Raw genomic sequence first — 10,921 nt, 5'->3', positions numbered from 1 at the left:
TATGAGAGATAACCTTTCTATTTTTTAAAACGTGACTATTTTTTGTGGACATCTCAAAATGACAAGATGAAACTATTTTTTGTGAACGAAGGGAGTATGTAATTTAGAGTGAGATATCCAAAAAATGTGACATCTAGAGTGAGATGTAGGGAATAGTATAAGATATTGTCTATTTCAATTAGAATTATTACTTTATTGTTGCTACTATTAATATATACTCCATCCGTCCATCTGTAGTTTCGTATTCCTTTTTTGGTTGTCTCACTATAGATGAGTAATTTTTTTTGACAAAAAATATTTTACTCTCTTCATCTCTCTACATTTTTCCTTTCTACTTTATTCTTCTTTTACTTAAATCATTTTTTCTTAAATTTCGTGCCGAACATAAATGCCTCTACGAGGGATGGATGGAGTACTGTATTTGCTTAAAAATCTTGTGTGATGGGAAGCACTTATAGTAATAACGCAAGGAAAGTGATCAAAACACAAACTGATCCCACTACAAAACAAAGGCTGAATCCTGAATCCTGACCATGAGATTTGCCAATATGATGATCAATGGTTAACCAAAAACATGAAATGACATTATTAATCAGTTTTATTTCATTTTATAAAATCCAGTTTTGAAGTCATTTTTAGATCATTTGATGTTATCCTTACTAAAATGATCTAAAAACAAACTAACAATAACCTAAAAATGGCCTCCCTATATTTGGTTCTGCGTTTTGTATTAAGATTAAATTTTTGTATAGATCACAACTCAATAATGTACAATAATCTACTTATGATTAATACTGCATTTTTTTTATCAAAATAATTTGTTATACTGAGACAAATTATCTATTCGTTGGTCGTTATACATTAGTATAATGAGACAAATAAAATGTTTCTATTTTAAGAAAGGTATCATTCAGAGTAATATCCAAAAATTAAATGTGACACTTTCTCTATTTCAATTCACAAAAAAAAATTATATACTTCATTCGATTTCTTAAAATAGAAATTATTTACTTTTGATCTATTTCCTAAAAATAGAAACTCTTTATTTTAAAAAATAAATCGCACAATCCAGTAGCACTAATTCCACCTAAGGAACCACACGGGACAAGCCCTCGACCCCTCCTTATACTGCCCAACTCCGGCCAGTCTCCGCCCCAGAACGAGCCTCTTAACTCCAACCGTAGTCTCCAGACTCCAGAGTTACCGCCGCAGCCGCTGTTCACTGAAATCGAAAATTGAATTAGGAATGAGAGGATAAAGAATATGGCTTATTTGTTTTGGTCCATTTATATTATTGTTGGGCTGCTATTTATTTTTGGCATTTTGGGCTATATTAAACTAAACTAATTAATGATGCCCTAGGCTTCATTAGCCCAATTCCCAAACGAATAATCACGCCTGGAGTTCCAAAATCGATTAAGCTCTTCATTAGACACTATGTGTCTTGCACCTTGCCATGTTTGAGAGTATTTTTTTCAATAAAACTTATTTAAACAGATTTGTTGCGAAAGTAATATACTATTAGGAGACAATGGATACATGATATCTTAATTGTTTACACCGAGAGAAATTTTCCAAAAAATTAGAAACAAGACTATTCTTTAGCGATTTCAAAACATGGCTACCTACCCGTTGAAAACAATTACTCCTATCATTTAGTGAGTTGTAAAAGTTGTTCAGGCATTACATGTAAAATTAAAATTTTTAATATTTTTTTGAAAAAATAATTCAGCCCCGGCTTAACATAAATTCTGGTTTAGTCACTGACTAATTTCACCAGCGTTTCTTTTTAGCTCTTTCTCGTAATATCAGTTTTACATTAAAATATGTGTACTTTATTATGGATGATTATTTTTTGTTGACACAAGGATACTTTTATGATATCCATGTAATATGTTTGTAATGCTAATACCAAATATGACACATAATAAACAATTTAAAAAAATCTGAATTTGAAACTCCATTTTAACAGTGGACAAATTGCACAAAATTTACTTTTTATATGAAAAGTCTTCGGTCCCAAGCAGCGTAGCTAGTTGGGTATGTTGTATTTTACTATCAACATGACTAAATTGTGAATTGTATCAATAAACGAAGATATCCATCCACTTTTTTACAACACAAAAAAAAACCAAATATGAACGATCTTGTTCTCCTTATCGTTGCCTTGATAGCACTATGGGCTAGCGTTGCCCTCTCACGGCGGCGGCGAGGCCCCGGTGCCAAGCTCCCTCCGGGACCCCGTCCCCTACCGATAGTCGGCAACATCTTCCAACTCAGCGCGGAGCCCCACAAGTCCTTGACCGAGCTCGCCAAAACCCACGGCCCGCTCATGTCCCTCCGCCTCGGCTCCCAGCTCGCCGTCGTCGCCTCGTCCCCGGACATGGCCGCGGAGATTCTCCACAAGCGCGGCCACGCCTTCTCGAACCGGTCCATCCCGGACGCAGTCCGCATCCACGGCTTCGACAAGGCCTCGTGGAACACCATGGCAACTGACTCGGCGGGGTGGAAAAAATTCCGCCGGGTCGGGCGGGAGCAGCTCTTCTCTAACCAGGCACTTCAGAAAACGGAGGGGCAGCGCCAGGAGACGCTGAGGAAGCTCACTGAGCACGTGCGCGGGTTCAGCGAGCGGGGCCAGGTGATGAACGTCGGGGAGGCGACGTTCACCACCATGACGGACCTGGTGTTCTCGACTCTCTTCTCGATTAACCTCACCGATTCGGCCGCGAATATGGAGCTCAAGGAGCATGTGAATGGTATCACTAGGAGTATTTTCATGAAATGGCGTTACGTTTATACACAATTAAGAATTGTCCCTCCTAAATAGTAGGTACTCCATATTTTTGGTATAATTCCATTGCATGCCATTCTAACTAGTTTACTTTACCTTAGGACATAATTATTGCAGGAGCCGACACAACAGAATGGGCAATGGTGGAATTACTACTCAACCCTGATAAAATGGCAAATCTCAAAGCTGAACGTAAGAGTGTTCTTGGAGATAAAAGCACTGTGGAAGGATCCCACATCTCCAAACTCCCATACTTGCAAGCCACAATCAATGAAGTGTTCCGATGTCATCCGGTTGGGCATTTCAATCGAGGGCCAACATTTCGAATTGATTCCATTTGGATCAGGGAGAAGAATTTGCCCAGGCATGCCACTAGCTAGTCGCATGCTATTTTGCATGGTGGCAACGTTGTGTCATAACTTTAATTGGGAGCTTGAAGGAGGAGTTGAATCCAAACTACGACAAAGAGAAGATGTGTTTGGACTAGTGCTGCAAAAAAAAAATCCCCCTTATCAAGTTTGATGGTTTTTAAGACTTGTATCAATTAGTTTTGTACGTGCTGCTCAATAAATATAAAAATATAAAGTAAAATACCATTGTAATACGGGTTTTTGAACCTTATTAAATTTATCAAATTAAACATGTTCATCATAAACTCTCAAATTGTTCATCCTAACAGGTAATTTTATGAGGATAAATCTCAATTTGTCCCAAAAAGATATCATTTGTATATAAAAATAACGACCTAGTATGATATAATGATCTTCATTGCATGTGTGTTTTCAAATTTAACGTATATAATGAGCTAAGGGTAATGCGTATAATATAAAAAATGTGTGCATTTTCCATCAGCCGTAAAATTGACCTCTTTTGCCCTTTTGTATATATAAAATGAACAAGGAATAAATAAGATCTACACCATTCGATTTTTGATCTAATGGACCACATTTAGGGCATGTTTGCCTTACCCAGATCCTAAACTTAAGAAATGAAATTTGAATTGAATACAATGATTGTTTATTGTACAAATTATAACTTGATGAGTTTGCCATTCCTGAAGTTATATTTTTTTTCTACCTCAACCACATACATGCCATTTTTCAGATATGATCTTAAATGACAAAAATGGCATTCACTTTTTTTAACCAAATTAACAATATTTCTGAAAAAGAGAGGTATAAAATTTTGCTTTTATTTCTTGGTCCATTCTCCTATGAAGAAATGGAATCCGATGACTTTTGCAAGAATTGAATTGTGTTAATTTCTAAGTGAATAGTGCGGGCCGACACTCATACCATGGGACGCGGATAATTAGTTCAATAAAAGGCAAACCCTATGTTTTATCCAGATTTGAAGTCGTTTCTTGCCATTTATAGGAATGCAAACATGCCCTTCGCCTTAGTTTTGTTATAAGAGCTAGATTCACAAAACCCTACTATAAATGTATAATCAACCGTAAACTATATTTTTCCTATAAATTACAAACTAAAATAAGGACTATTGGATTTCAGATTTGATGTCAACAGATGACAAAAAACATTAATAAAATAACAACACAACGTCAACTGTTGATATCAAATTTTTAAATCTAATAATAGTCCAGATTTTAATTTGTAGTTTGTATGAAAGATGTAATTTGGAGTATAGTAGGATCCACCCTACCATACTGTTGATCTTCGTCAATAATAATTTTAGTGTAGTAACTATTAATCGTGAAATGGAGGATCCATTGTATCTAGATTTCTATAATTTTCACATGCAAATTTATTATTAATAATGAAAAATAATGTTTACTGTAATGAAAGGCAACATTATTTTCAATTTGTTACAAATCATTATTGATGAAGATAATATTGTTATCTTTTTTTTCTGATTAAAAGCAAAATTCAATGGCATTTTCAATTCGATATAATATCCATATTGATGAAAACAACATCAAATTTCTCTTTTCAGTTAAAAATAAATTCAATATCCTCGTAAATTTACCTTTAATTTGATATATACATTGTGAAGAACATAATTTAAAATCATAGAGTTATGTAAAATTAAAATTTTTGAGATAATATTTGTGAAAGAGAAAATAATTAGCTTTAATTTGTTGCATAATGACATAATAAACTGCACAATGTTTTTTTCATGTGGACAAAAATATCCTCAAAATGATATGGACTTTCAATGAAAATGACATGAATCTAGATCAAACCAAGATCATTCATTTTCAAATCAAATTAATAGTTTAAATTAGTAATTGAGTTATGAATGGGGAGTTTTTAGGATAACCATACTGTATATACATTTGAATGGGTCTCACTTCTCATTTTTTATAGTCGTCTAAACTGACTTGTGAGTTGCTAATTACAAGCTTGCACAGCCAACTTATTATAAAAATAATGCAAGAATAATTTGTGTACTAGTGGTGCATGAAACTCAATCCATGACCAATAAATAAAATAAATAACACACATTTATTGTATTGACCACTCATTATTCTTAAAATTTTATCTGTTGTGATATCCAACTTAAAATATTTATTTGAAAACTACGTATTCAGACGCATACTTTGAATTATGAACGTATATTACTTACTAAGTTTGAATGTGAACCACCTTATAACAAGTGTCGTATCATTTTCATATAATTTTGTAACTTGATGAGTTTGCTCTTAGTCTATGAGGGTATTTTCTCAAATAGAGCCATTTTAAAAATAATTAAGTCACTTAGTCTATCAAATAGAGTTATTTAAAAAATAATTAAGTCAGAGCCACAAAATAAAGGAATTGCATTTCATTGGATAATAAGTCCACCTATTTCAGTTGATTCCATAGGAATCCTTCCGCCCGTCATTTATAGTTTAATTTGACTCGACACAAATTTTATTAAATTGTTTGAATTTGTGAAGAAAAATAGAAAAGTAGGTTTGTAGAATATGAACCAACTTTTTTATATTGGTTTTATGAATGTTAGTGTAATTATTTAGTTAAATGGTTGGGTCCAATATCTAAATGGTAAAGTGCAAATGAGATTTTAAATCGCAAACATATTGAACAGCAAAATAAAACATTTTTTTTTATTTGTGGAAGGAGGAAATAAGTATTATTGAGGCCACTTTTCTAATTGATCATAAGTTCGTTTATATGTGAATCCACCGTGCAAGCTTGGTTACTACTACTATTTAGTTCAATGATTCCTTGAGTGGATTTCTGTATTTTGTAATGTGGTGATTATTTCGGATTTTAAATAGATTGTATCCAAGAATGGAGGTATTTTTAATAGTCAGTCTGTAGTAATTTGCTGCAACCTTTGAATGGAGCAGAGTGACATCAGTAGGAAGAAGATGAATAGTTAATAAATATTTTAAAATCATTAGGTGGTTCCTATTGCCAACAGATGAATGGTAGATCATTGGTCAATTGTGATGGCACCTATTACTCCATTAAACTAACCTTAAAACATTGAATAATTTGAAAATTATCATAAAAATAATTAATTAAGTATGAAGGGGATTTTGTCAGACAAACTTTGTCAGTGTATCAATTTAGGTACTTAGCATTTGATGTAATATTATTTAAACTACTTTTTCATCTATTTCAAATTTTTTGGATAAAAATACTCTTAAGCAGTCAAGCCTATAAAGAGCATTTAAATCTATTTTTAATTTATCTTTCTTATTTTTTTGTCACTTTCTTCCTTCTCCTTTTCTTTTCTTCCCAATTTTTTTTCCTTCTCTCTTTTAATAAAGGGCAAAAAAGGTTAAGAGATAAATTAAATATTTTTATAAAGAAAAGAGAATAAATAGAATGAAATGCCATTAATGGACTTAAGGTATTTTCATCTAAAAAAGTTTGAAATAGTAAAAAACTAACTCAATTAAACTATATTCTATCAAAGTTAATGGATCCCAAAAGATATTTTTAAATGTTACAAAGCAAAATTATGTCTTAGCAAAGTTCGCGAACCAAAAAAAATGTTCCCTCTAATTAATTTAATACTCACTTTAAAATTTAATATTTCGAAAGTTGCAAAGTTTTAATAGAATAAGAAGAAGAAAGAGAGAGGAACGAAAAAGAAGAAAAATCATAGCCAATAGTTGCAAAAAAAATACTCCCTTTGTCCTATATATTTTTTCGCACTTTGACTGAGCACTGGTTTTAAAAAATGTAATGGAAAGTGAGTTGAAAAAGTTAGTGGAATTTAGATCCTACTTTTAATACTCCCTCTGTCCCATTATACTAGCGCTTTTCATTTTGACAGTGTAAATTTAAACATGAATAATTAGTGTAATTAAATTAGAATTTTACGTGTAACGAGACAACAATTTATAAGGGAACACTTAATTAATTCCTTATCCTTAACTTAGTCCGTGCTCGCTTAACAAACCACCCCTTACTCCTTTATAAAATAATTCTATTTGCTAATTAAATGTCATAATTTTTACTTGAAATAGAAATAATACAATTAGTTTGAAACAATCATAAAATGAAATGCGCAAGAAGCATGAAACAAAGGGAGTATTAGTTTTATAATAAAATGCGAGTGAGAATGGGTTAGTTTAATACAGTCAAAGGGAATATGAGGTCCATTACTAAAAATGGTATAAAGTAAAATGCGAGAAATTTTATAGCGCCTACGGAAATGAAAAAATGAATTTTGGAATAGAGGGAGTACAAAAATGGTTTGACAGATGTTGTCAGCGTGTCAATGGACAAAACCGCCATTCATTGGCTGGAGGCATTTTCATCCAAAATATTATAGCGTTCATAATTTTGCATTATAGTATGTGCCAAATGGAAAGATGAGATTCAAACTATGTTATAACTTTAAGACTAGTTATTTTTTAGGATTATTGTTCGCGAAAAATCTTCTCTTTTGTGGATGACAAAGAGAAATATAGTTTCATTCTTGTGATAATGCGTAATTGATAAGTATGAAAGATAAAAAGAAATATGAATAACAAATGTGAGATGTGAGGAAAAACAGCTATTTTTTTATAAATAAAATAAGAAAAAGAAAAATGGATTTATTTTTCGTGAATGTTGGAAATATTTTTCTATGATATTCACTTAAAATATTTACTTCGCGAATATCAATAAAGGGTCATGATCTATAGCAAACACCTCTTAACCATATAACTAGAGAACAAATAATAGCCACAAGATCAAAAAAATCAAGGGCTAGTATTAATTTTTGAATTTAATGAGATATTAGTTCCCTCAATCACAAATTTACTCCACAATAATAAGGCGGGGGTATAATGGTCATTGCACATCCAAAATTAGATTACATCATTGGCATTTGAAAAAGAAACCGCTTTCTTCTCTTCTCCTCCTCTTCCTTCTTCTGCAAAATAGTTCTCAGCTCTCCTACCGTCGATTCGTCCGATTGAAGAGGAATTCGATTGGAAATTATCAATATTTTCGTGATTCAAGTGACTCTCTTTCCCCGACGAAGGAATCTGCATCGGTGTCTCCAACCATCACTCTTCCAGCGGCCAACAACACCGCCACCGTCAACAAGGCGGCGGCGGCGCTCCGGAAGGAGCTCATCGCGGTGATCAAGGAGAAGAAGGAGGCGATGGCCAAGGGCGGGCCGCTCTACGACATCTTGTCGCACATGATCGTGGCATCTGACCCCGAGCGGGAACACACAGATCTATGATATGATTTAGCCTGCATTTCCCAATTTATCTTCTGTTTTTCTTAGTTTTGATTTCCTTTAATTAGGGAATTAACATTAGGTGATAAGCTATCGTTGCAATTTTTATTATGGGATGTAGTGTAGTATTTGAATTTTGTGAGATTTTAGCTATGCATTTCAGATGTAACCCTTTTCTGTTTCTTCTTGCTCTGATCTAATTATAATATCAATGTTGAATTGTCCCAAAAATAATCATGCTAAGAGTGAAGAGTGAAGTAAAATCATGCTAAGAGTGATGTGTTTTGTAAACAAGAGTGAAGTAAAATCATGCTAAGAGTGATGTGTTTTGTAAACAAGAGTGAAGTAAAACCTGAGTAAGAGTGATGTGTTTTGTGAACAAGAGTGAAGTAAAACCTGAGTAAGAGTGATGTGTTTTGTGAACAAGAGTGAAGTAAAACCTGAGTAAGAGTGATGTGTTTTGTGAACAAGAGTGAAGTAAAATCCGAATAAGAGTGAAGTGCTTTGTGAACAAGAGTGAAGTAAAATCTGAATAAGAGTGAAGTGTTTTGTGAACAAGAGTGAAGTAAAATCGGAATAAGAGTGATGTGTTTTGTAAACAAGAGTGAAGTAAAATCAGAATAAGAGTGATGTGTTTTGTAAACAAGAGTGAAGTAAGATCAGAATAAGAGTGATGTGTGTTTGTGAACAAGAGTGAAGTAAAATCAGAATAAGAGTGAAGTGTTTTGTGAACAAGAGTGAAGTAAAGTCATAATAAGAGTGATGTGTTTTGTAAACAAGAGTGAAGTAAAATCATAATAAGAGTGATGTGTTTTGTTCTTTCCAAAGCACCCTTAAAATTTAATTTCAATCTTAAACAAATTCTCATCATTTGAAATTTCGAATCCAGATGTAATTGGCACACTTTTTCCATCAAGTAATTGATCTAAAAGTATGTACTATTTTCGACAATATATAAGTTGGAAAATTGTTCAAATAGACGGTTTTTGACAAATAAAAACCTTGAAATATTGCATATGTCGTGATAAAAGTAATACAAATCATAGTTATAATTAAATAATTTCTAAAGTATCATATAGAACAATGGATTACATATTACAGTATTGAAGTAAAATCTGAAGACTTGCTTCATAATCGCCATCTTCCTCCTAATCTCCATCACCGTCATGGCCATTTTCTTCGTGACGGAGACCCCTCAAGCTGCGACGGAGCCAGATCCGGCGAAGAAAGGGAAAATCTTGGTGTTTGGGGAATTATTCGGTGCGCTGAAGGAGCTGCCAAGGCCGATGTGGATCGTGATGCTGGTGACCGCTGAAGGAAACCGCTTAATTGATTTAATTCTCATAATGTAATTTACAAAAATACCCTTAGTCTATTTTATATAATTAATATAAATAATATTTGTTCCATTAAGATGTGTGGCTGAGATTTGTTCTCTAGTTATACACTTAAGATTAGTTATATCTTGATCACTACCCTATCAATAAATATGTAACCATTTAAAATGATACGTGTGTTGTGTTAAAATAAAAAATGACACGTAATAAATAATTGAAAAAAACTGAATGTGAAACATCATTTTAAAGAGGAAAAAGGAAAGTCTCCGATCTATGTGGATTTGTCAAATAGCTTAGAGCATCCACAACGGTGGTAGGAGTGAAGGCCGTCGTCCGTGCCAGCGGCGAGGACGAGGACCGTCGCCGCTGCGCTCGCGCCGCTGGCACGGCGCTGCTCGATGCATCGAGCAGCGCCGTGCCAGCTAGCAGGTGACGTGGCGGCTTATGATTGGGCAACGGCATAGCCATTGCCTTTGAATTATTTTTTTTATTTTAAAAATCGTTTTTAAATTATGAAAAATGATTAAAAAAAATCCAAATCCAAAAATATGGCCGTTTTTTTCCCGTTTTTATGATTTTTTTTATTTTTTCCTCCCAAAATCATCTATAAATACACACATTCATCATCCATTTATCACATCAATTCATCTCACATTCATCTCTCATTCTTAATTCTCATACAAACTATCAACACATTTATCCCTCATTCAAAACCTTAAATGGATTTCACCCATATTATGGCGGAAGCGGAACGCGAAGAACAAGAATACTACGAACAACATCGTGCCGCTTACGAAGCATATGTCGCGGCGAATACCCCCGCTCCTCCTCCTCAACGAACCAGATCAAATCGGCGCTACATTCATCGTGACCGGGAGGGAGCCCACGAAAGGCTCGTTGCCGACTACTTTGCCGACCAGCCGCGGTTTCCGGCAGATTACTTCAGGCGCCGTTTTCGCATGTCAAAGCGCTTGTTCATGCGAATTGTCAGCACATTGTCCGCACGTGTTGAATTCTTCCAAACAGGTCCAGATGTAGCCGGCCGGCAAAGTATCACGCCGTTGCAGAAGTGTATGTGTGCCATCCGACAACTCGCTACTGGGCAAACGACCGACATCTTCGACAAGTATTTGCATATCGG

The 10,921-nt window shown here is 34.1% G+C and overlaps 1 protein-coding gene across 1 annotated transcript; it reads left to right on the top strand.

Moving 5' to 3' along the window:
- The first annotated feature begins 2,130 nt into the window (after positions 1 to 2,130).
- LOC121764959 (carnosic acid synthase-like) lies at positions 2,131 to 3,252 on the top strand. Its single transcript, XM_042160991.1, has 2 exons — positions 2,131 to 2,826; positions 2,893 to 3,252. Coding segments are annotated over exons 1-2 (690 nt in total). The 5' UTR covers positions 2,131 to 2,137; the 3' UTR covers positions 2,894 to 3,252.
- The last annotated feature ends 7,669 nt before the right edge of the window (positions 3,253 to 10,921 follow it).

This window comes from Salvia splendens, chromosome 14 (genome assembly GCF_004379255.2).
Source record: "Salvia splendens isolate huo1 chromosome 14, SspV2, whole genome shotgun sequence".
In the NCBI taxonomy this organism is placed as follows: domain Eukaryota; kingdom Viridiplantae; phylum Streptophyta; class Magnoliopsida; order Lamiales; family Lamiaceae; genus Salvia; species Salvia splendens.
Note: the sequence above shows the minus strand (reverse complement) of the source record. Positions and strands in the feature narration are given on the sequence as shown.